Here is a 27,488-nt window from a genome sequence, read left to right as displayed (position 1 = left end):
AAAGGAAACAGTTATTAGATTCTTTTTATATTGTGAAGCAAATTTTGGAGTGTTGGCTGTTAAGGTAAGTTACAAAGGAATTCAAAATGACTTGCCCATGGGAGCAAATGGCAAACACATCATCAATGTGGTAAGTATTTTGTTCTCAATATGCTTCATGTAAAAATGTGCAAAGGGAACAAGCTCTCTGAAGAAGCTTGTTTGAAATCCAGCAAAATATAAGCTGGTTAATAAACATCATTTTCTAATTTAGTGTCAAAATTTGTTTTTGATATTGTAATATCATTAAAATGAGTCAGTAATAATATTTTTTAATTCATTTTATTTGTTAACATAATCCACAAACCCATCTAAAGACAACTGCAAACATTCATGCATATTCCAGCATGAGAGTTCAGCTAAATTAAAGAAATTTTATTTGCAACATGAGCCAACAATGTTTTTTATGAACTGAAAATAATGTTCATTTTGCATTTTCATTAACAGTTACTAAAATTTGATAGTAATTTAATCAAATTTTTAAATATTTTATTAAATGAAATCTAACTTACTTAATTTCAACATATTAAAAAAAATTCATACCTTTTTAGTAATATGGTTAGGAATGTTTGGATCAAGAATCGGACATGACTTGCAAAACTCTTGTTGTCGTGAAACACGTCCAGCTAACTCATAGGTCAAAGTAAAATATATAGGTCTTACAATATCATGTTTTTGAGCCTAAAATGAAAAAATAAAAAAATAAATAAAAATAAACTCATAATTTTCTTTTGGCAGCATTGCATACTTCCAAAAGAAAACTTTATATGTTAATTGCATAATTATACCAGTATATATTATATTATATATATATTATATTAAATTATTATTATTATTATTATTATAGAGATATCTCTGAGAAGTCAGAAGATACACTTTTCCACTTGTCAATTAAACTTTGTAACCCACACACTTTCAGTATATCCTCATAGGGATATTGAATGGATCTGTTCACATCTTGTGAACAGATCAGTGAAACACTGCCGACCAGTCCATACAAAGTAGTAAGATGTGGCAAACTTAAGCCTAATAAAGATGGGTAATATCTCCTTATCTCTACTTGTCAATTTGTTCAAAATCCAGGTGATCCTTACAGTTGTTTTTTCCACATTTGCAAGATTATCTCTAAATTTCAACTCCCTATCTACTATTATTCCCACCCCAAAACAAATCCCCCAACACCATCAATTTCCTGCAGTTCAGTTCTGTAGATGTAACACAGCTTATAATCTTTTCATGCCAGAGTGCACAATCTTACACATACTGCAAACACCATTATATTTACCCATGCTATAAATCTATTTGAATCATCCTGCAGGATCTCTACATCACTTTCATTTAACTATTGGCTTCCTCAGTTCTGTATCACTAGCAAATGATCGGATATTCTTCAAACCATTCCTTATGTCATTAACGTAAATATTAAGTGTTGGTGACTTAGGTGCAGTGTACTGCTGCACACCACTGGTTACCAGCTTACTTCTTAATTCCACTCTACCATACACGATCCTTGGATACTTGTCTGTCAGCCACTATCTTATCCATATCATATCCAGCACCATTTGCCCCAATTTACACAACATTCTAGCAGTATTACTGTGTAACCATTTTCTTTATCCAACTGTCAAATTAGTATTATTATTACGGGTATCCATGGAGTCAGTAGACTCATCGCGGGAGACCCAAACTAGCAAAACAATATCTATCATATCTCTTCTTGAATACATTTACAGACGAAGAACTCACAACTGAGTCAGGCAATGAATTCCACTCATTCACCACCCTCCAGGCAAAAAACCTTGTTCTCACACCCTTGTTAACCACACTTTTCTTTAATTTCCAGGGATGACCTCTTGTTCTTCCATCACTATCACACAGCTGAAACATTTCCCCTGCATCAATCTTATAAAAACCTTTTAGTGATTTAAATGTTTCTATCATATCCCCTCTTCTCCGCCTATCAGCCTATCAACCAACCTCTGCAATCCACACACTCTCAATCTATTAAAGTAAGGAGCATTTTTTACATCACTCACCAACCTAGTCACTCTCCTATGAACCCTCTCCACAGCCTCCTCATCTCCAAGGAATCCAGGCGACCAGACCTGAGTACAATAATTGAAATGTGGAAGTATCAACGCTTTATAAAAGGGAATAATAACCTCTTTATCTCTGGATGTCAGTGTGTTCCTCAATAACCACGTAATCTTATGTGTAATCTTGGACACCTTAGCAATCCCCTGAACTTCATCTCTCTAACCACCGACACCCCCCTAAGTCCCTAGCCTCGTCAATCTCTTGGAGTACCGTTCCATCAATGTAGTACACAGCTGGTAATCTTTTAATCACAAAATGCGTGACTTTACACTTTTCCACATTGAACTGACATCCGTTACCCTTTGCCCATTTTGCTAGCTTATTTAAATCATCCTGCAAATTCTCAACATCAGCTTGATTTTTTATTGTGCTACCCAACTTTGCATCATCAGCAAACAACTGAATATCTCTCCTCAAGCCATTTCCTATATCATTTATGTACAAATTAAACAATAATGGCCCAAGCACAGAGCCATGAGGCACACCATTGGTGACCTGCCTCATCCTGGACTCTGCTCCTCTATACACCACCTTCTGGTATCTCTCCCTGAGCCATTCTCCTATCCATATCATTATTTAGTATCCATTCCCATCTGCTCCAATTTGCGTAACAGTGTTCCATGGGGTATCCTATCAAAAGCCTTAGCAAAATCCAGAAGTACCACTATATTATACTATTATGCAAACTGCTAAGGTAGATCCTTTCCTTTGCAAAACTGTGCTGTCCTCCCCATTCATTATGCTATTCCTATCCATTCCTGAATTTTGTCTTTAACCAAGAGAAGAATTCATCAGTATACTAACATACTGATCAGTCTCTAATGACTATATCTGTCTTGGGGCCTTTTTCACATAAATCTTTCTTCCCTTACTCCCCCCCCCCCCTCAGGATCTTACGCATTGCTGATTCTCTGGCTCATTCTGATACACACACACAAAACAAACAGATATCCTCTCCAGTACCATGCTCAGCTAATCAATCTCTGCTCTCAGATTTTATCCTACATTGGCAACTGCAATATCTCCACCTGAAGTATCCTTGTAAATGACCACTTAGGAATTCAACTATTTCCTCTGTTTCTGCAATCTCCCACCATCAGCATCCACTAAAGTTATGTTTCTGTAGCCATTCTTCCTTTTACTTTTGTGTCCAAAAGGACGTGAAAGTAAAAGGAAAAACAACTACATTTTTACCTGTATATGAGAAACGTTTTCATAATTACAGCCAAATGTGGGCATAAATTTATTACCAGCATACTAGTAAATTACATTACACAAAATATGTTATAAATTTCATACAAATAAAATTGTAATGCATTTTTGGTAAAAGTTACAAATTTCCTAAGGATGTAGTAAAGGAATTAATGTACAGTGCTTACAGAAGACTATGTGATGAGTCATTTAGTATGGAATATATCTGCCCTGAGGTGTGATGATAGCTGTGCTTGAATGGAGCTAACTTGTAAGCTGACCTGCTGTGGTGCATCAATTACGTCTTGCTGTTATGTTGTACCAACTTAGCACCAAGTGATTTTGGAGTTCTCGAGACAAACTGGCCCACTCCTCCTTCAGAGCAATGATAAGCCTTTGTTTGTTTTCTGGAGGGGAATTTTGAGAAACATTTCCCTATTGTGTCCCAAAAGTGTTCTATTGGGGGTGAGATCTGGAGAGCATGCTGACCACCCAATTCAATTAATATCTGTGGTCTACAGAAGCATCTCCACTGCTCGTATATAATGTGGTGTGGCACTGTCATACCTAAAAATGAATTCTTTGCCTACAGCACCACAGAACAATCAAATATGAACATTGAAGAACCTCTTTACAATATCGTTCACCAGTCATAATCCCTTTTTCCAGCACATCCATTAAGTATAATGCCTCCCCACAGCATGACCCCAGTGCTACCGTGTCTATCCCTTTTAAAAACACTTTCGCGATGATAAGCAGTACCACTTTCACACCAGATCCAGTGTAGTCTAGAATCAGAGGAAAGACTAAAATGACTCTCATCTGTAAAGAGCACATTAGTCCATTTGTGTCTCCTCCAATATTTATGGATACAACACCACTGAAAATGCACTCTACCATGAGCTGTGGATAAAGGGACACAGACTACAGGCCTTTGGGTGTATAAGATTACTTGTTGGAGATGTCTTGTCAGAGTTTGTCAAGATATCTGCATACCTGTGCTTGAATGGAGCCGACTTGTAAGCTGACCTGCTGTGGTGCATCGATTACATTTGGTTGTTATAACCAAAAATCTGTCTTTATGCTCCATGGTAGAGTGAGGGTGAACTTTTAGCCAAGATCTAGAACACATTTCATTGGTTTGAAACACTGCCCAGAGCCTGGATACAATGCTATGTGCAATTCCAAATTATCTGGCAATATTGATAATTCTGTGACCATCTTCAAGCTTTCCAATAATTCTTCCACAAGTGAAATCATCTAGATTATGTCTATTAGACATTACAAGATATCCAAGTTTGCAACCTTCTTCCTTCATGAAAAGAGCTTCCTTCAAACACAATTTACTTAGTACAATCTTTTTTCTTTTATGCTGTTGAGTGCTACCACATGATCCCTTTGTGCACAATTTGAAAATATGAATGTGTAACTGCTTTCTACTTGAAATCGTCAGTTATGTAAATTGTCACATAAACTACATTAATAATTATAAAAACTTTAACTACCTATGGAGACCTTTGAAGAAAACGGCTTAAACTGCCCCACATAAACCCACTGTTTGGCTACACTATGTAGATGATGTGTTTGCAATTTGGCCTCATGGCCAGGATACATTCCAAATTCATTTTGGAAACATATCACTCCACATATCATTTTGGAAACCAGTGTACTTATTATTATTATCACCCCAAGACCTCATGGAGTCAAAGAATCATCTGGGAGGTCCTTTTATCACACAAACACACACACACACACAGCTCATCATACCGTGTTTTAACACGTTCGCTGCCAACTACGAGCATACTCGTAGTTGGTAAAGCAGCTACACAAGCCAGCTACGAGTATACTCGTATGATGCTTACCACTAGCAACGAGATTACTGTACTGACCTTGAAGAAGTGAAAATGCTTGGCTTGTGGAGCTAGCATCAAAACTGTGTATTCTCATAGATGGTATATGCTCTGCACAAGCCAACTATGAGTATACTCGTATGACACTTACCGCCGGCAACGAGATTACCGTACTGATCTTGAAGAAGTGAAATTGCTCGGCGAGGGGAACAGACTATGCCGAAGTGGCGTGGCAGCGAACGTGTTAAACACATTCAAACTCTTTGCAGACACCACATTCTCAGGCAAGGCATTCCAATCATTCACAACTCTGCACGAAAAAAACCTGCCTCTCACTCACCTACTCACACCCTCTTTATACACCTTTCAGGGATGACCTCTGGTTCTCTCCTGATCTCCCACTATTCTCTGTAAAACTTCTCCAGCATCGATCCTATAACAACCCCTTACCAACATGTAGGTCTCTATCATATCACCCCCTCTTCCTCCTGTTCACCAGACAGACTCTGCAAATTACATCTTCGCAATCTTTTCTCATACTCGACATTCCAAAGGTCAGAAACTACCTTAGTCATTCTCCTTTGGACCCTTTCCAACATCTCTTCATCCTTCTGAAAACCTGGTGACCAAAGAAAATATATACTTGTCACATAACAGAATTACCCTTCCGGATTTCCTTTTGCTGGGATAGTAAATTTTCTCAAATCATATGATTTTGTCATTCTTATCATGTTGGTTATCCTTTCTTTCTTGTGCTCTTTCCTGCACTTTAGCCTTCTGATCACTTTATTTTTTTTTATGCTTTTTTTTTTTTCATCTGCTTAAGGATGTTTATTCATGTGACTCCTACCCGATTTATCTTCTTAACCCTGAGCATACAGTCTGAAACTGCTTCCTTTAAAACATTCCTTAGCCATTTACTATGAGCTGATAACATCCATCCATTGCAGATTTTTATTATTATCATTATTATTCAGGCCTCCATGGAGTCAAAAGACTCGTCGTAGGAGGTCCTTCCTAGGAAACAAAGTCTATCATGCCACTACTTGAACTCATTGACCATTCTTACTCTCACCACTCTAACAGGCAATGCATTTCATGGTTCAACCACCCTCCACATAAAGAAACTACTCCTCACTTTCTTGTTCACAGCTTCCTTTTGCAACTTCCAGGGATGGCCCTTGTCATCTCTCCTGCCCGTTATTCCACCAAGTGAGAGAAATCCCCAGTGTCAGCCCTGTAACTACCTTTCAACAGTTTAAAAGTCTCGATCATATCACTTCTCCTGCTTCATCTACCAAACTCTGCAGTCCACATTCTCTCAGCCAATCCTCATAACTAACATTGTACAGTCCTGAAACCATCTTTGTTATCCACCTCTGTATCCTTTCCACAGTTAATTTATTCCTTTAAAATCTTGGGGACCAAATTTGAGAACAATAGTCTAAGTGTGGTCTGATCAGGGTCTTATACAATGGAACGATAACTCTTTTATCTCTGCACGTCCTTCTTATAATTGCAGCAATCCTCTAGGTTACCTTCACGACCTTTGCAACATCATCATCATGCGTATATCAAGGATTTAGGCCTAGCATGGCCTGTTCCAGCCTTAGAAGTCATCATTGAATCGATTAAGAGGACGTCCTGGTTTTCTTTGCAATATGCTCCCTGAATTTCAGTTTTCTATCAATCATCACCCACAGATCTCTCGTCTCCCCTACTTTCTCCAGTACAGCTCCTCCAATTGGTTATGCAGCCTCCCAACTATGTATCGCAAACTTCAAGACTTTACATTTTGGTGAATTAAATCAAACTCCTCATTTTTTTCGTGCAGAGTTGTAAATGATTGGAATGCCTTGCCTGAGAGTGTGGTGTCTGCAAGGAGTTTGAGTGTGTTTAAGACACGGTATGATGAGATGTGTGTGTGATAAAAGGACCTCCCAGATGAGTCTTGGACTCCATGAGGTCTTGGGAAATAATAATAATAATATCTAGTTTATTCAAATCCTCTTGCAGGGCTGCCACATCTGCACTATTACTAATAACCCTTCCCAGCTTCACATCATCTTCAAACAACTGAATATCATATCTTTTATGCTATGGAAGTTCTTCAAGTTGCTTAAGTTTGTTATAATCATATGTATTTCCACATGCTCTATTCCTTTTAACCCCAAATTCCACATTTGAAACCCTCATAGCTCAGATTGCATGATGATGCTCCCCAATCAGAGATGAAGTGCAAAATACAAACTTTGATTATGGATATATATGTTGATACTCTTACCAAATGCAACATTCGGAAAAATGTGAGTCCTCCTCTATCACATGCTGTTTCAAGTCATTATCTATTAGTAGTGTATAAATTTCACTTCTAATGTATCCTTTCTGTTTCCTCTTTATAATCATATACTTGAAGTTACTTATAATAAATACTTGGCACAAACTCCTGCTAATCTGCCAATGCATGGTATTTATATCTTTATACATACCCTATGCCTAAAGCAGCAACCATGTATTGATAGTCAAAAATATGCTGCCTCCCTCAGCAAGGCCAACTGCTAAGTTCAAGCCATCAATCACATATAAACTTATAAACTTATCAAATTCCTCCATATATCTACAAACTGCATACAATTCCCTCCAGGGCTGCAACATACAGGTGTGTTCAGGTTGTGCACAGCACAAAGATTCTACATCTAAAATAGCAACCATTTACACAGTAGGTGTGTTCACTGTTTTGAAATTTTTTTGCCTTTTTTCATTATAACTTTGATGCCATCAAATATATGCCATTTACATATCTATCACAAAAATGTCCTGAAAAATGGAAGTAAAGTGTCTTCTTCCAAGTTATTCACAGCATAGACTTACAAAAAAAATAAAATAAAAATTTGAAGTGAACCTTGACATGCAAAGATAAGGAAGTCATTTTGCCTCTTTATAAGGCTTTAATAAGATCACAGTGGATTATTGTGTGCAGATTTGGTCACCCAGATTCCAAATGGATAAAGAAGCTGTGGAAAAGGTGAAAAGAAGATTTACAAAGATTATATCCGAATTATGGGATTTTGATTACAAGGAGAGATTGCAATATGTGGAATGCAGACTGGTTAACAGGAGAAAGAGAGGTGATATGATAGAGGTCTATAAGCTTTTGAATGGGTATTATAGCATTTCAACTGAGGAAATTTCTCATTATATGGAAGGCAGGGAGAGAACACAGGGGCATCCATGGAAGTTAAGGTTGTTCACAGTCAAGAAATGGGTAAGAGCTAGGTTTTTCTCAGAGAGAGCAGTGAGTGAGTGCATCTAGTGTAAATGAATTTAAGGGAAGGTATGATAGCTGGTTTGCGTGATTTATAGCCTCCCTCGATGAGTCCTTGAAACCCTGGAGGTCTCAGATAATAATAATAATAATAATAATAATAATAAAATAAAAACATACTGATATTAGTGCACACCTAGATTCAACATTTCATATTGCAATTCACATCATCTTCCCTTTGTTTACTGTCCCAGAATGGTATGGCTAAGATCCCAATTTAAATCTACAAGTACTTTCATTATGACACAAATTGGTATGAAATAACTGATATTTATTTATAAATTAATACATAGACATAAATTAGATATTACTAAATAATTATCTGCAATTATATTTATATGCCAAAGCTAACTGCTGTTAAAATTTAACAGCTGGTTACATGCATACATATTACTTGTAGATACGTATATGTGTTGGTTAGACATACTTCTAATTTTTTAGGAAATGACAACATAAACTACCTTATTATTATGATTATTATTACCCCAAGACCTCATGAAGTCAAAGATTCATCTGGGATGTCCCATTATCACAGATACATCTCATCATACTGTGTCTTAAACACACTCAAACAACTTGCAGACACCACACTCTGAGGCAAGGCATTCCAATCATTCACAACTCTGCATGAAAAAAACCTGCCTCTCACTCCGCCTACTCACCTTCTTTATACAGTTTCCAGGGATGACCTCTGGTTCTCCCCTGATCTCCCACTATTCTCTGTAGAACTTCTCAACCATTGATCTTATAACAACCTCTTACCAACTTGTAGGTCTCTATCACATCTCCCCTCTTCTTCCTCTCCACCAGAATCTGCAAATTACATCTTCTCAATCTTTCCTCATACTCAACATTCCAGAGGTCAGAAACTACCATAGTCAGTCGCCTTTGGACACTTTCCAACATCTCTTCATCCTTCTAAAAACCAGGTGACCAAATCTGGGCACAATAGTCCACGTGTGGTCTAATCAAAGCCTTATACAATGGAAAAAGAATCTCCCTACTTCTACACTTCAGTGTCCTCTGCATCCTTCCCAGAAGCCTCTGTGTTGTCTTCACAATTTTTGCTATGTATCCATTAAATTTCAGATCCTTATCCACTATCACCTCCAAATCGCTTATTTCTTCCACCTCCAACAATATATATTCTCACCAAGCATAAATTCTGCATCCCATCTTTGTTTTCCAAATTTTAAAACCTTACATTGAACTCACATCCCCATTTCCGTGCTCAGTCACTCAATTTATTCAAGTCTTCTTGCAAGGCTACAACATCTTCACTATTCTTCATGGTTCTTCCCAACTTTGCATCATCTGCAAACAACTGAATATCTCCATCCAAATCTTCGACAATATCATTAATATACAAGTTAAACAGTAATTACCCTAAAACAGACCCCTGAGGCACTCCACTAGTGACTTTCCTTTTCCTGGATATCGCACCCCCACACACAACTTGCTGATACCTATCAGATAGCCAGTCTCCAATCCAATGCACTAATCTAATATCCAACTCCATCTGCTTTAGTTTGACTGTCAACTTGTCATGAGGTACTCCATTAAGAACCTTTGCGAAATCCAAGTATATTACTGTGTATCCTTCTCCTCTGTCTAAGGAAGCAGTCACTTTATTGTAATAAGTAAGTAGATTACTAAAACATGACCTCCCTTTAGCAAATCCATGCTGTCCATCAAAGATTATACCATTGTTGTCAACCCAACTCTGGATCCTAGTTCTCACAAGCTTCTCCAACAACTTAACCACAACACCTGACACAAAGATAGGCCTATAGTTTGATGCTTGAGTTCGATCGCCTCATTTATGAAGCTGCACAATCTTGCCCTCCTTCCACTTTTTAGGAACTTGACCAAGTGAAGATTCATATTAAAAAAATATGTCAAGGCAGGTGTCAACTCTCTGGCACATTTCTTCAGAATATGCGGTGATATATTATCAAGTCCCACAGCCTTATTTACATCTAGTTTACTCAACTCCCCAAACACCTCTGGCTCACTTACAGTCAGTCTCTCCTCCCCATCATCAACTGCTCTCAATCTCGCCATGAAGTCACATTCACAAGATTGAAAGATCTTTATGAACTGCTCATTAAGTATCTCCACCACACATTCTGCAACATCTGTCTTTATACCATTTCCTCCAATCAATGTCATCTTTCCATAATCATTCTTTCTTTTGCTGGCTACATATCGAAAGAACTCCCTAGGATTCTTTTTGGCTTCATTAGCTAACTGCTGTTCATACCTCTCTTTAGCTTCTCTCACCAACCAAGTCACTCTCCTTGCCTGGTCTTTGTAGACCTCATGAAATTGGTTACTTCCACTTCTCTTATGCTGTCTCCACAATGCCCTTTTTTTCTGTATTGCATGCTTAATCTCTTTATTCATCCATCTCACACCTACCTTATTTAACCTTCTAACCCTTGGATACATTTAGACATTGCATCTACTAGATAGTTTCTTGAAAATCGCCCAAGCTGCATTGATCTCTTTTCCAGCTAACTCCTCATTCCATGCTACACTCACAAGCTGTCTCCTGAGCTCCTCATAATCACCCCCCCCCTTGTAGTTTCTCATATACCCTTTTCTCACAGGGGTCCTCGCACTGCTGGCAACCATCCAAGTAATCACCTCATGGGCACTCTCACCAATTGGTGGATGATTTGATACCTCATTTATAATTATATCCTCTGATGAGATGACCAAATCCAAGACCCTTAATCCTCGCGTGCCCTCTGTTACATACTGTCTGAGGTAGTTATCCCTCAAAAACTCAAGAAACTCATTCTTTACTTCAAGTTGCTATCTCATCATTCCAGTCTATATTGCCATAATTAAAATCACCCATAATGATAACCCTTTTCTTATTTGCTTGGCTAATTTGACTATACTTTTCACTATCACCACCATCCACATTACCTGGTCTATAACAACATCCCACCAAGTATTTGATTCCATTCACCTCTATCTCACACCATACTGCCTCAAAACTACTGGCACTATTTCCATCTTGCATCTCTACTTTGTTCGGACATAACTCTTTCTCTATCATCAATAGCACTCGCTTGCTCCCTTTTTACCCCTTGTATCCTCACGAAACACATCATACCCTTCCATCTCTATTCCTGTCAGGATGTCATCCTCTTCCAACCATGTCTCACTTATTCCGACAATCTTTGGGTGAACAGACGCAATTAGTGCAAACATTTCATCTACCTTGTTTCTTATACTTCTAGCATTGGTATACAAACACAACAGCTCATTTCTGGATCTACAGCTAGTTCCACTGATACCACTCACTCGATGTGATCTCTCTATGCTCGACTGGGGCCATTTCCCTTTCCACTTCTTCATTTTAGAACCCTTTTCAATTCCAACTGTTTCCTCTTGATCCCTGTTCATCCCATTCCTTTCCTGCCTACACATGCTCTCACCTCCTCTTGGAACATCCACCTTTCTCACGCTGTGTACCCCTGTCCACCCTTGGCCTCCCCGTTTTCCTGCTCCTCTTGCACACCCATTCTCTCATTTTCTATACTCATACCACTCACTTCCCCCATTCATATCCACTTCTTCAATCTCTCCTGCTCTTCCACATCATTCCCCCCTTGATCTGATTCAATGTCTCTATTCATTTCTCTACCTTCCTGCAGCAGTCTCTCCAATCGACTCACACAGTGAGTCACTTGGAGCAACTCACACAATCTTATTACCTGAAAACGACTGACACAATCTTATTAATTATAAAAACTTTAATTAATAACTACCCATGGAGATCTTTGAAGAAAAAGCTTTAAACTCTGCCCCACAGAAACCCACTGTCTGACTACACTAAGTGGATGATGAGTTCGTCAATTGGCTGCACGGCCCGGATATACTCCACAATTTTTCAACGCACTTAAACAATCAACACCCCAGGATTCAGCTCTTTCCTAGACACTCTGATTACATGCCAGTCTGATGGATCCCTGCCTTTCTGTTTACAGAAAAGCTACACTCCCAACAATATGGGATTATAAAAACCCCATATATAACAGGGCAAAAATAATCAGTTCAGATAACAATGCCCAAATGATAACTGCTGAACTTAACCACATGCTTAACACTTTAGCAAATGGCTATAACCCTTGAAAAATCCAAAAAATATTAAAACAAGTTAACCACAACTCCCAACCCCCACTTTCCATTCATAAGAGAGATTACTCTGTTACCATTTCATTAATCTGTAACCATTTCATGCATCCAGGGTACATCTGAAAAACTAACAAAAAAATCCTAAGAAAATATGACCTCACAACTAGTTACAAACCACATAAGAAATTGGCATCTCTTATCCACTTCCCATAGACCTACCTAGAGTATACATGGGTTTTTATTAATCCCATGCGGTTGCAAATTGTCCTACTATGGCCAAACAAGCAGGACAGCCAATATCAGGATACCTGCACAGAAGGACTATATCTGGTTTCACCAATACAGTCACTCAGATCATACTGACCATGCATTTTGGACACCCACCACAATACGCTGGAAGAAAGCCACTTTATTACACCACAGCAAGTACAAGTGTTTCCTTTTAGCCAACTTGGGGGGGGGGGTTTGCATCTTTTAGGACTCTAGGATTGACTTAAGTTGCATTTCTTCAGCCTCATTTGCTTAGTGTGAGTACCTGTGTACACATATCATTGTTTTGTGATCCCTGAAGATGGTAATGTAACATTGCCGAATATAGGTAGTTATTAAAGATTTTATAATTAATAATTTAGTTTACATTGTCATTTCCTAAAAAAAATCAGAAGTATACATACATATTATTTAGATATATTACAAATTCTAGCATGTAATGCTAAGCTGCTCTATTATTATTATTACCCAGGCCTCCATGGAGTCAAAAGACTCATCGTGGGAGTCCATTCTAAGAAACACAAGTCTATCATACCATTCCTTAAATGCATTGACTGTTCTCACTCTCACCACTCCATCAGGCAATGCATTCCTTGGTTCAACCACCCTCCATGCAAAGAAACCGCTCCTCACCCTCTCTCTCACAGTTTCCTTTCGTAACTTCCAGGGATGGCCCCTTCTGATGACTCCTTCCTGCTGTTCAACCAAGCAAAAGAACTTCCCAGTGTCAACCCCGTAACCACCTCTCAATAGTTTAAAAGTCTCAATCATATCACCTCTCCTTCTATCTACAAAACTCTGCAGTCCACATTCCCTCAGCCGATCCTCATAACTAACATTGTACAGTCCTGAAACTGTCTTTGTTATCTGCCTCTGTACCCTTTCCATAGTTAATTTATCCCCTTGAAATTCTGGGGACCAAATCTGAGAACAATAGTCTAAGTGGGTGTCTGATCAGGGTCTTATACAAAGGAATGATAACTCTTTAATCTCTGCATTTCATCATCCTTCTCATTATTGCAGCAATCCTTTGTGTTACCTTCACCACCTTTGCAATATGTCCCTTGAATTTCAGGTTTCTATCAATCATCAACTCCAGATCTCTTGTCTCCACAACTTCCTCCAATAGTGTATGCAGCATCCCGTTGATGTGTCCCAAATCTCAAGACCTTACATTTTACTGCATTAAACCGACACCCCATTCATTTGCCCATCTGTCTTGCTTATTCAAATCCTCTTGCAGGGCTACCACATCTGCACTATTACTAATAACCCTTCCCAGCTTCGCATCATCTGCAAACAACAGAATATCCCCTTGCAATCCACGGAAAATGTCATTGATAAAAAAGGTTAAACAATATAGGTCTCAGTACTGAGTCCTGTGGAACCCACTTGTAACCTTCTGCCTCTTTGATATTGTTCCACCAAACACAACTCTCTGATACCTTTAGGACAGCCAATCCTGAATCCAGTTGACCAATCTGACATCCAGACCCATGTGCTGCAACTTGAATATCAGCTTATCATGTAGCACCCTGTCAAATGCCTTTGCTAAGTCTAGGAAAATGGCAGTATTTGCCTTTCCCTCATCTAATGCTCTTGTAACTTTATTATAAAAGGCTAGCATACTACTAAAACAAGAGCTCCCCCTTCACAAATCCATGTTGACTCTCACAGATAACATTACCCTCATCTGCCCAATGCTGTATATGGTCCCTCGCTACTTTCTCCAAGATCTTACTAACTACTGATGACACACAAACTGGCCTATAATTAGACACTTCCAGTCTGCTACCACCCTTATGGAATGGCACTATCTTATCTTCCTTCCATTCCATGGGCACCTTTCCTGCAGCCAAACTTTCATTGAAAAGCCAGGTCAAGGGCACTGTCAGTTCCTAGCACATTCTCTCAAAACTCGTGGTGAAATACCATCCAGTCCCATAGCTTTACTAATATCAAGAGTATTCCATATGTGGAACACACTCTCCTCCTGCACCTCTAAACCTCGAACCTGCTCTATCCATCTAGTATTCAAATTGATTCCTCCAAGATGAAACACTCCAATAAAGTGTTCATTGAACAATTCCACTATGTCCTCTGCATCAATCACTCTATTCCCATTTTTATCCCACAATGTCATTCTTCCACAGTATTTCTCCCAGATTTTGAAAAGAGAAATAATATATATATATATATATCAGCATAAGAAAATATAAAATTTCAAGCCATTAGAGAAGAAAATAAAAGAAAATAATCTAAAGATTATTCAATAAATTTTTGAAGAAAATAGACTGAAAAAAAAAAGAAGTGATATGGTTTCAACACAATCTAATACAGATATGCCACTAATGGAAGAACAGGATGCAAATTATATTCTACCTTCATGTAAAAAAATAACTGATGAATTCAAGAAACACTGGATGATAAGAAAAGAAAAAGAAAATCAATTGAACAATGTGCTTTCTGTTGATTCAAGGGTATGGCCAAGTAATTTGATGATGCTTAATGGTCTTGTTAAACATCATCCAAGTAAGAAATTTTAACTTACTGATATACAGTAGAAGTAAGAAATTTTCAGAAAAAATATATAACACCTGCACATTCTTCTGAATAGTGAAAAAAAAAAAAAAAATTACTAGATCCTGGTTAATTTATTTGACCATCAAAGATTCTGCATTTTGTCAATACTGGAAACTCTTTGTGGGTGGAAATAAAAAGCAAATAGTGAATTGGTGCAGAAATAGGCAGCACTTATCACATATTCTTAGTAATCCATAAAGAAAGTGAAGTTCACATTAATTATTCAAAACTGAAATCTATGAAAAAATAATCAAATAAATAAATAAAAATAATACACACACATACACACAATGCATGGGAAGAGAAGAAAAAATATATTACCTGCTGTTATTGAATGAATAATATACATGAGTCAGTTTTTTGGCAAAGCAATGTCTAGCGTTCACAGGAATGTCCAAGAAACTTTATGAATGGGATAATGGGAATTTTCTTCATTTGACAGAAACCATTACAAAATTTGATAACATTAATAATGACAGAGATTTATGCAGAATATAAATATGAACACCAATTAATATCACACATTACTTAAAGGCATGAAATATAAACCCAAATAGTGAAAATTACTAAAGCAGATATGATGAATGAAATAATTTTGAAAAAGGTAAGAAATGCTAAATATTAATATATACTCAACTATTTTAGATACGGCCTCTAATGATAAGCCATATAGAACAGATAACAATTACGGTTAGATTCGTACATTTCCAAAATGCAAATATTTGTTTGTTGTTATTATTATTGATTCAGGCTTCCATGGACCCACAAAAGGCTCATTGTGAGAGGCCCTTTCTAGAAAACACACATATCATACTACTCCTTGAACTCATTGACCATTCATGGTCTCACCACTCTATCAGGCAATGCATTCCACAGTTCAATCACCTCTATGCAAAGAAACCACTCTTCACCCTTTTGCTCACAGCTTCCTTTTGTAACTTCCATGGATGGCCCCTTGTTCTTGCTCCTTCCTCTTGCTCCACCAAGCGAAAGATCTTCCCAGTAACTACCTCTCAACAGTTTAAAAGTCTCAATCATATCACCTCTCCTTCTATCTACCAAACTCTGCAGTCCACATTCCCTCAGCCTATCCTCAGAACTAATATTGTACAGCCCTGATATCATCTTAGTTATATGCATCTGCATTCTTTCCACAGTTAATTTATCCCCTTCAAATCCTGAGGACCAGATTTGAGAACAATAGTATAAGTGTGGTCTGATCATGGTTTTATACAAAGTAATGACAATTCTTTTATCTCTGCAGGTCAGCGTCCTTCTCATTATTGCAGCAATTCTGTAGGTTACCTTCAAAAAATTTGCAATGTTCCCTGAATTTCAGGTTTCTATCAATCATCAGTCCCAGATCTCTTGTCTCCCTTACTTCCTCCAGTACAGCTACTCCAACAGAGTATGCAGCCTCCCATTGATGTATCCCAAACTTCAAGACTTTACAATTTGCTGCATTAAAATGAGACCCCCATGCATGTGCCCATCTGTCCAGTTTATTCAAATCATCTTGATGACATCACCTTAATATCCTCCTGCAATCCACTGACAACGTCATTGATATAAACATTAAACAATACAGGTCCAGTACTGAGTTCTGTGGGACCCCACTTGTAACCTTCTGCCTCCTTGATATTGCCCCACCACACACAACTTTATGATACCTATCAGATAGCCAATCCTGAATCCAGTTGATTAACCTGACATCTAAACCCATGTGTTGCAACTTAAATATCAGCTTATCATGTGGCACCCAGTCAAATACCTTTGCAAAATTCATAAAAATGCAGAACTACTGATGAAATCCAAACTGGTCTATAATTTGACACTTCCAGTCTGCTACTGCCCTTATGCAATGACACTATCTTACCCTCCTTCCACTCAAAATCAGCCATTCATTAAGGAGGAACTAAAAAGCTCTTGACTCTCTCATGGCAGTGCAGTAAGCCTTGATGATATCGATTATGAGATGAGAAAACACATCTGTAGATGCTTCTGGTATTGAGAAGACATGTTTTAAGATCAATAAGGAGTTTAATAAAATATAATCCTACAATATATAAAAATCAAGTGGATATTGGAGCCAGCATTATTTCAAAGCCGAATGTAGAAACCATGAAAGTTTTGTAAAAATAAGTTGACCAGAGAGTTTATGGAAATATGCCCACCAGCATTTATGAGTCACCCTAGCACAGACCACTTTAGAAAACATGCATGCTGCCCAGGCATCTATATATTCGCAATTTGGTCCATTTTTTAAGGTTTCACTGGCCTGACAGCTGTTTCAAACTGGTTGGTTCTCTTCAGAGACCATGCAAAAACCTTAAGACAGCAAAAACTCTCTTTCAACACTAAGGAACCTGAAACATTGGAGAGGTTTATTTTTCATAAGCAAATTCTCAGATGGGTTGTAAAATTATTTACTAAAGTAAAGAGCCAAAAGGCTTCAGTTCGGCAATGCAAAATTTATAAAAATCGAGTAAATATTAGATCCAGCATTATTTCAAAGCTGAATGTAGAAACTATGCATGCTTTTTTTAAGGTTTCTGCCTGGTCTCTGAAGAAACACAAACAGATCTTCAACATCTCCAACTTACTTTTATGAAACTTTCATAGTTTCTACATTTGGCTTTAAAATAATGCTGGATCTGATATCCACTTGATTTTTATAAATTCTGCATTGCCGAACTGAAGCCTTTTGGCTCTTTATTTTAATATAATCCCTCAAGTTTTGAGGAAATATGTTCAGACTTACATTGTCAGGGGGGTATTAGCAAACGTTTTACAGAAAAGAGACTAGAAACAATTAATTACACATATTAGATATTATCAGAACTTCACAATTCATACATATAAATAAATAACCAGAATAAAAACATTAAATTAATTACTGTATGTGTTGGAACAATGCTAGTTGCTGCTGTCACATTCTGTAGCATCAAGCATATTGCATCCTAGGTCCATGGCAGTTAGATTTTTAGTGAAACCAGACCAAACTTGATGTAGAATTAAGTCTCAAGTCTTGCTACATTGTCTGGGGATCCACAGCATTTCAGGGGCTTTCTTAAACTTTCTTGTAAAAGAATTATGATCAGTATAAGCTATTTTTGTTTATTGCCAAACTACTTGATAGCCTGTGTTAGTTGTATGGGATGCCAAAAATGATTTATGTCATCTTTTTTCAATGTCTCTTAAGTGTTCAGGCATGCGGATCTTCCCCAACCTTCCCATTTGGCCTACATAGCAAATGTTATAATGAATTTCATAAACACCTGGTTTTTTCATTGGATGATGTGGAGGTTTTGGTGCATGTAAGAATCTGAAGATTTTATGCAATGGTCATAAAGCCACTTTAATTTGTACTCACAGAGCAACTTTGCCTGTAACATTCTTGATGTAAAGTAGCATGACTGCATTCTTAAAATCTTGTTTAAGTACAGGAGTTGTAGAAGATGTATTAAGAATTGTGTTGATCATCTTGAGCATAACCTCACCCTCAATGGTTAATACCATTGAAGGTGAGGTTATGCCTCAGGTAGTGTAGTTCTTCATTCCTATTAATTAATGTAATGGACATCTTGTATGATCTAGCTCATAATGTTTTAATCATGCAGTGGTGTAGCCTAGAGCTTTTGTGTGCCATCCGGGGCAGTCTCTTAGTTTGCCGCCCCTCTCAATATACAGCAAAAATACTACAAAAAGTCAAAACGACGTATAGGGAAATAAATTAAAACACTATGTTTATTTTTGAAGTAAAACTTTAATTTCAACATTCTAAAATGTTATTTGTCTTGCTTTTCTGTTAGTGAAATTGTCAATGACATTGGCAAAGTCTATTTCATAGTAATGTAGGTAATTCTTAATCAATTTTATTTCGAAAAACTCTTCTCACAACTAGCAACACTTACAGCAATTGTGAGGAAAATTCACAGTAGTATTACAATATTTGGAAATGAGTTCTTGAGATTGCATTTTAGAATTAACTGCAAAAGTCCCAAAAGGTTCCAAGTGTCACCTGGGGCAGACCGGTTCTCCCCCCCCCACCCCCAGCTATGCCTCTGTAATCATGCCTATCTTTTGTAATGGATGATAGTGTGAAGCTGCATGTAAATAATTCTTCTCTTATTTTGACAAGTATATCACAAGGAATGGTAATTTTTTGTGATCTTCCAGTTCAAGAATGAATTTTATATTGAGATGCCAAGCTGTTTAGATAGTCTTTGAAAGGAATTAAGTCATCCATCATTCGTCAAATAATGAAAATATCATCAATGTAACATAACCAGGTTCTGGTTTCCTGTAATGGTTTTTAACAGTATTCATTTCAAAATTTTCCATAAAGAGGTTGGCCAAGGCTGGAGATAGGGGAAGTATACCCATGTCATGTTTGCTCCCAATATTTGTCCTCAAATATGAAAAAAAGTGTTGTCCGTACAGTGTTTGAATAGTCTTGCTGGTGAAAAAAGGTTTATTTCATAAGAAAGCACATCTCCTTGTGGATATGTATAATGTTATGCATTAAGGGAAGGGCCACTACCCAGACTAGTTCTGACCTTTATTAGCCGCAAGGAGATGTGTTTTGCATTATGGGTGATACTGAGATAGGAGTGATATTAACTTGCTCCACCTTTGCAACGAGTTGCCCAGTGTTGTACTACCTTACCCCAGTCCTGAAGATACTTTCAGGCACAAACTTTGTTTGCTCACACTTGGATAAAGGATTAAACTAAATTTATTACATGTACTGATGGGCTTATAGGTTGTTTGACCTCTAGTGTATGGGATCAATATATATACAGGGTGTTCGGGATAAATTTGACAGTTTCGTAAGGAAAAAGAAAATCTTCTTTGTATCTATTAAATTTAATGAATTGACAAAAAAACATTACAGGCAGAGTTAATTACAATACTATCAACAAGATTTACTCAAAATAACCACCATTAGCATCGATCACAGCTTCAATTCTGCTTCGGAACCTCGAACAAGCTGATGCTACAGTCTCCCTGGGAAGGGCCGCAAAAACTGTTTTAATTTTATCCATTAACTGGGCTTTTGTATTACTGGAAGTGCGATTGGTGTCTTTTTCAACTGCGCCCCATACAAAATAATCCATGGGGTTAAGGTCTGGGGAGTTTGGAGGCCAAACATTTGGACTGGTGAAGTCATAGAAATTTTCAGACAACCATTTTTGACTTTTCCCAGAGGTGTGGCAAGGGGCCGAATCCTGCTGCCATACATACGGCCTACCATTGGCTACCCTTGTTATCCAGGGCTTGACTACAGTTAGCAACTCCACGAACAAAGCCCGAATTCCAATGCCAGGGTTCTTCAACACCTGTTCCTGCAGATTTGCGAGGAATTCTGCTGTACGAACGCAATCAGATCGTCTGCTAGGGATCTTTCTTCTTGCTACATCCTCGTAGTCACCATTGCAAGTCTCTAGTTCATGCCTGATTGTTTTTACTGTATTCAGGGAGCATTGGGCAGCAGTCGTAATATCCTTATTTTGATGGCGGGCACGAATCATCATGATACAAGTTATTCTCTTCCATGATTCAGGTGGGTTCCAGCTATCCATCCTTTCTGACATCTTGTATATGAATGAAGAAGGGTCCAAACTTTTAAATGAAGAGAAGTGTGTGTTAATACATGTAACTTACGGAAAAATATAATTAATTATAAATATTTCAAATTTATCCCGAACACCCTGTATATATATATATATATATATTTAAAAAAAAAAAAAAAAAGAAACAAAGTCCTGTACATTGCAGAACATGTGTTATGGATGTCTTATAATGATGATGTTCCTGGCAGCAGCAGCAGCTATTAAAGGTTCTGTTCAGGGCCAGTTCTAATAGGTGTGCAGGGAGTGCGTGCACGTAGGTGGCAAAATCTCTAGGGAGGCCGATGGTATAAATTCGATATAGCCTATAGTTAATTTTAAAATACTGGCGATGAAATAGGAACATAACATTGTTAAAACTTATAGTGGTACTAAATTCGAAATATCTTCTTTGGGTTTCATTCTCTATCTCTTTAAAAACCTCACTCAACTAGGAATGTTCATTCAAGCGAACCATAGTTTTGGCCTAGTTTTTTGCTACTAAAAATACATAATTGGGAAAAAAATGGAATTACAATTTTTTTTTTTTTTTTTCTAGTACCTGTTATAAAATATACCACTGTCTTTCTGACAGACTGACGGACAGATAGTAGTTTTTTCGGAATCTGTACAGAAAGGCTTAAGTCAGTTTGGGTCATTACAACATTTATTTATTCATTCAAAAAGAGAAAAAATAATTTGTGCTTATTATTATTATTACCATTAGTATTAATGTTTTTTATTTTATCTTTAGATATGTTGGATAGGAAAACTAAACATCTGTCTGGTGCTTTTTATCGCAAAAGAAAGAATGAAAGTGATAAGGAAAGTTTCTGACCTCTGGAATGTCGAGTATGAGGAAAGATTGAAAAGATGCAATTTGCAGAGTCTAGTGGAGAGAAGGAAGAGGGGAGATATGATAGAGACCTACAAGTTGGTAAGGGGTTGTTATAGGATCAATGGTGGAGAAGTTCTACAGAGAATAGTGGGAGATCAGGGTAGAACCAGAGGTCATCCCTGGAAACTGTATAAAGAGGGTGTGAGTAAGGGAGTGAGAGGCAGGTTTTTTTCGTGCAGAGTTGTGAATGATTGGAATGCCTTGCCTGAGAGTGTGGTGTCTGCAAGGAGTTTGAATGTGTTTAAGACGCGGTATGATGAGATGTGTGTGAGATAAAAGGACCTCCTAAATGAGTCTTTGACTCCATGAGGTCTTGCTTAATAATAATAATAATAATAATAATAATAATAATAAGGAAAAGGAAAAATTACATGGATCCATACTGAAATATGTAAAGTTAGACGAAGATAACTCAACAACATCAATCACTTCAGAACCTTTTCCAGGCAGTAAGGGTGAAATCAAAGTAGAATGTGAAAAATCAAATGAAAAGTTTGAATTTCGTTCAGAACTGTGCCAGGAGGAAGAGTCAATGCCAAAATCAAGCAGGGGGATAATTTACAAAGTAAATTATCCCCACAGCTTGATTTCCCCACAGGCCTTCTGGTAATTGTGCTGCATTCACAACAGAATGTGATTCAGGGGATCCTTGTACCTGACCATCTATTGTTAATAATTGGTTATTAGAACTCATAATTCATAAGGTACCTGTAACACCTCAAAATATAAACTTTATTAAAGATAACAATGGAAGATCATTTTTCACGTCACAATTTGTAAGACTCTTACCTAATGGTGGAAAAGTTCAAAGAACTTGGTTAATCTATTCTGAAAAATCCAATAGTGTATTTTGCTTTTGTTGTAAGCTGTTTGCTTTAAAGAAAAAACAAATTAACAGATAGTCAGGGGTTTTCAGATTGGCGATATTTGACCACTAATTTATCATGACATGAAACAAGTGTAGAACATATGCAAAATTGTAAAAAGTGGTATGAATTAAAAACACGCCTTGACAACAATTGCACAATTGATAAAGAACAGCAACGGTATTTTGAATCTGAAAAAAAGACAATGGTGAGCAATCATCAAAAGAATCGTTGCAATTGTACAATTTTTAGCAGGGCAGTGTTTGGCTTTCAGAGGTACAAATAATAAATTATATGAAGCAAATAATGGAAATTTTTTAAAGGCTGTAGAAATGTTGGCAAAATTTGACCCTATTATTTCACAGCATGTAAACAATATAACAGAATCTCAAATTCTAGAAATCATATACTCCATTACTTAGGCCATTCTTTTCAAAATGAAATTATATCTGTTTTAGCAACAGCATTAAATCAAAAATTAAGGAATTTGTAAAAAAGGCAAAATATTTTTCTATAATTCTCGACTGCACTCCAGATGCCAGTCACATTAAACAGATATCATTTGTAGTAAGAATTGTAAATGTTGACACTTCTGATATTGCAATTTAAGAATTCTTGAATTGCATGGACAAGGGTATGATAATGGAGCCAATATGCGTGGCAAGAATAATGGTTTGCAGAACAAAATTAGGAATATAAATCCTAGAGCCTTTTTTGTACCTTGTGCATCTCATTCTTTCATCTTATTGTAAACGATGCTGCCAAAAACATTTGAAACAGTTAATTTTTTTAACATTATCCAAGAATTGTATCCATTTTTCTCTGCATCCCCTTATAGAATATTACTAAAAAACAATATTCCTAAATTGACACTAAAGCCTGTAAGTGATACAAGGCGGGAGAGCAGAATAAAAGCCATGCAACCTCTCAGATTGCAATTAAGTGAAGTTTTAAAAAGTTTAAATGATATATTAGATGATAATTCCAGAGACATGAAAACAAAACATACAGTTCAGTGTTTGTTCGATCAGATTGCTTCTTTCAAGTTCATTTGCTCAATTGTTATATGGAACGATATTCTGTCAAAAATTGCTGTCGTAAGCAAAATGTTGCAGTCTCCTGAATCTAATATAAATGAATCTCTTAATGTTTTGGATGAGCTTGTTAAATTTTTAAGGTCAGCTAGATGCGATGAAGCATTTAATATTTATATTAAAGATGCAGACGTTTTAGCTAAAGAAGTAAATGTAGTATCCGAATTTCCAGTTGTAAGGAACAGAACTAAAGTTCACCACTTAGATTATGAAAGTCCAATTGAACTTGATGAAGAAATAAAAAATTCAAAAGAATTGTTCAGAATACAATTTTATCTAATAATTGTTGATACTGCATTAAATTCCATTAAGGAAAGATTTGAAATTCTGAATGAATGTAATAAAGTATTTAAATTCCTTTGTGAATTCAGAGAAATGACCAAAAAAAAAAAAATTAAAAAATCATGTGTTGATTTAGATGTATCCCTTCAAATTAATAAAAATTATTATTATTATTATTATTCGTGACACCTCCAAGGAGTCCGAAGACTCATCGCGGGAGGACACCTACAACTGTCTCAACTACTAGTCTCAACTACCGAACTTCTACTACGAATCATCTCCATCAGTGCCATCTACTGCCCACCTCCACCACAACTAGTATTTTTTGTCTGTAAATTGTTGCATGTGTTCTGAAGGGCCGATTTGTCTGTATGTGGGATGAAACACCCGAGTTTCCGGGAGAAAAAACCCTGCTACCTCCGTATGAGATCGGCTAACTCACCTTCGATTGAAATCATCCAGATAAAGATTCCTCCCATCGCGACGAGAATTGAACTTAGGCCTATTCCAATCGAAGGGCGCAATATGTACAGAACTTTTAGCGGTGGCAGTGGCATTACAGAAACTGACCCATTAAAAAATTTGACATATATTGCAAAAAATAACTTGATGTCATCATTTCAAAATCTATTTATAGCTTTGAGAATTTTCCTCACATTACTCGTTAGTGTAGCAGCATGTAAAAGGAGCTTTTTGAAACTCAAACTTATAAAAACATATTTAAGAACATCAATGACTCTAGACAGGTTTAGTGATTTAGGATTGCTAGCAATAGAAAAGGATTTGTCTGAAAAATTAGAATTATCATATGTTTTGATAAATTGGCAAATAAAGCAAGAAGAGCAATGTTCTGACGTAATGATTGCACCTGTTTGGGAAGTTGTACATTTTGCATCTGTTTCATATAATTTATACATTCATTGTACTTTTTTTATTTTTATAAAATTAAAATAAATAGCCTACACAGTATATAAAATATTTTATGAATTTTCCTTTGACAATTAGGCTACATTATACTGTCATAAAAACGTACTAATAGTAATATTCTGAGTTATGCTGTAAATTTATTTGCAATCTGCATTGTTAGGGTAAGGCTACACTAGTTTTTTTTTTCTCTAATATGTACAGCAGTGAATAGAACATATGCACAAGAATGGTGATGTTCTGTACAAATTTTTTCCATCAACGTGGCCATCACCATTCTTGCATATATTCTATTCACTGCTGTACATGTTCGAAAAAGAATACTAGTGTAGCCTTACCCTCAAAGGTGGCCAATCATCTCTAGCACGCAGGCATCTAAGTCTAAAACCGGCCCTGGTTCTGCTATTCCAGGCTGTGTGCTTAGCATTCAGGTCTCATGCTACTAGCATTGCTTGGCTTGTGTCTTGAATTTCAGTTAAATCTGCCTTCAGAAACTGATTGCAAGGTTCTGCTACGCATATATAATAAAAAGATTCTGACAGATTTATTTTCACTTTGGAACAACATTTTTCATCCATAAATCACTAGCAGTTCACACTTTCTTTGAACCTTTTAGTGTCACATTTCTTCCATTTATTTTGAAATGATGATGATGATGATACTTCAACAGCATTTTTAGAGATCTAATGAGTGGTCCTTCCCTTTCCCTTTGAAATATTTATATATATATCCAAGCAATCTAAATCTAAATTCTGAATAGGAGTATACTGAGTTGGAATTTCCAACTGTCTAAATTCCAGATGAATGAAAAAATGTAACACATTTCTTGTGAAATAAATGAAGTGCTATTGGCACTTCATTTATTTCGCAAGTGCCTTGCTAATATATTTTTCATTTACAAGTTATTATTATTATTACCCCAAGACCTCATGGAGTCAAAGACTCATTTGGAAGGTCCTTTTATCACACACACAGCTCATCATACCGTGCCTTGAACACATTCAAACGCCTTGCAGACACCATACTCTCAGAGAAGGCATTCCATCATTAACAACTCTGCAAGAAAAAAACCTGCCCTTCACTCCCATACTCACACCCTCTTTATACAGTTTCCATGGATGACCTCTGGTTCTCCCCTGATCTCCCACTATTTTCTGTAGAACTTCTCTACCATTGATCCTATAACAACCCCTTATTAACTTATAGGTCTCTATCATATCTCCCCTCTTCCTTCTCTCCACGAGACTCTACAAATTACATCTTTTCAATCTTTCCTCATACTCGAAACTACCTTATAGGTCAGAAACTACCTTAGTCAGTCGCCTTTCGACCCTTTCCAACATCTCTTCATCCTTCAGAAAACCCGATGACCAAATCTGGGCACAATAGTCCATGTGTGGCCTAATCAAAGGCTTATACAATGGAACAAGAATCTCCCTACTTCTACACGTCAGTGTCCTTCGAAACATTCCCAGAAGCCTTTGTGTTGTCTTCACAATTTTGGTGATGTGTCCCCCTAAATTTTAGATCCTTATCCACTATCACCCCCAGATCTCTTATTTCCTCTACTTCCAACACTATATTCTCACTAAGAATAAATTCTGCATCCCATCTTTGTTTTCCAAATTTTAAAACCTTACATTTCGCAACATTGAACTCACATCCCCTTTTGCTTGCCCAATCACTCAATTTATTCAAGCCTTCTTGCAAGGCCACAACATCTTCACTACTCTATATGATTCGTCCCAACTTTGCATCATCTGCAAACAACTGAATATCTCCATCCAAATCTTTGCCAATATCATTAATATACAAGTTAAATAGTAATGGCCCTAAAACAGACCCCTGAGGCACTCCACTAGTGACTTTCCTTTTCCTGAATATCGCACCCCCATTCACAACTTGTTGATACCTATCAGATAGCCAGTCTCCAATCTAATGCACTAATCTAATATCCAACCCTATCTGCTCTAGTTTGACTGTCCACTTATCATGAGGTACTCTATCAAAAGCCTTTGGGAAATCCAAGTATATTACTGTGTATCCTTCTCCTCTGTATAAGGAAGCAGTCACTTTATTGTAATAAGTAAGTAGATTACTAAAACATGATCTCCCTTTAGCAAATCAATGCTGTCCATCAAAGATAATACCATTGTTGTGAACCCAACTCTGGATCCTAGTTCTCACAAGCTTCTCCAACAACTTAACCACAACACCTGACACAGAAATAGGCCTATAGTTTGATACTTGAGTTCGATCACCTCCTTTATGAAGTGACACAATCTTGCCCTCCTGCCACTCTTTA

General features: G+C 37.0%; 1 protein-coding gene across 1 annotated transcript in view; it reads right to left on the bottom strand.

Annotated features, from left to right (window-relative positions):
- The window catches only part of LOC150094572 (integrin alpha-9-like), a 337,988-nt gene that overhangs the window by 251,871 nt on the left and 58,629 nt on the right, over positions 1–27,488 (bottom strand). The window contains exon 4 of the mRNA XM_090411818.1: positions 583–720. Coding sequence (XP_090267944.1) covers positions 583–720 — 138 coding nt within the window. The remainder of the gene's footprint in view (positions 1–582; positions 721–27,488) is intronic.

Source organism: Typopeltis vanoorti, chromosome 22 (assembly GCF_054136105.1).
Source record: "Typopeltis vanoorti isolate ZY-2024b chromosome 22, IOZ_Tvanoo_1.0, whole genome shotgun sequence".
Lineage (NCBI taxonomy): Eukaryota > Metazoa > Arthropoda > Arachnida > Uropygi > Thelyphonidae > Typopeltis > Typopeltis vanoorti.
The sequence above is the reverse complement of the archived record's forward strand: the minus strand, read 5'-3'. Positions and strand labels throughout refer to the sequence as shown.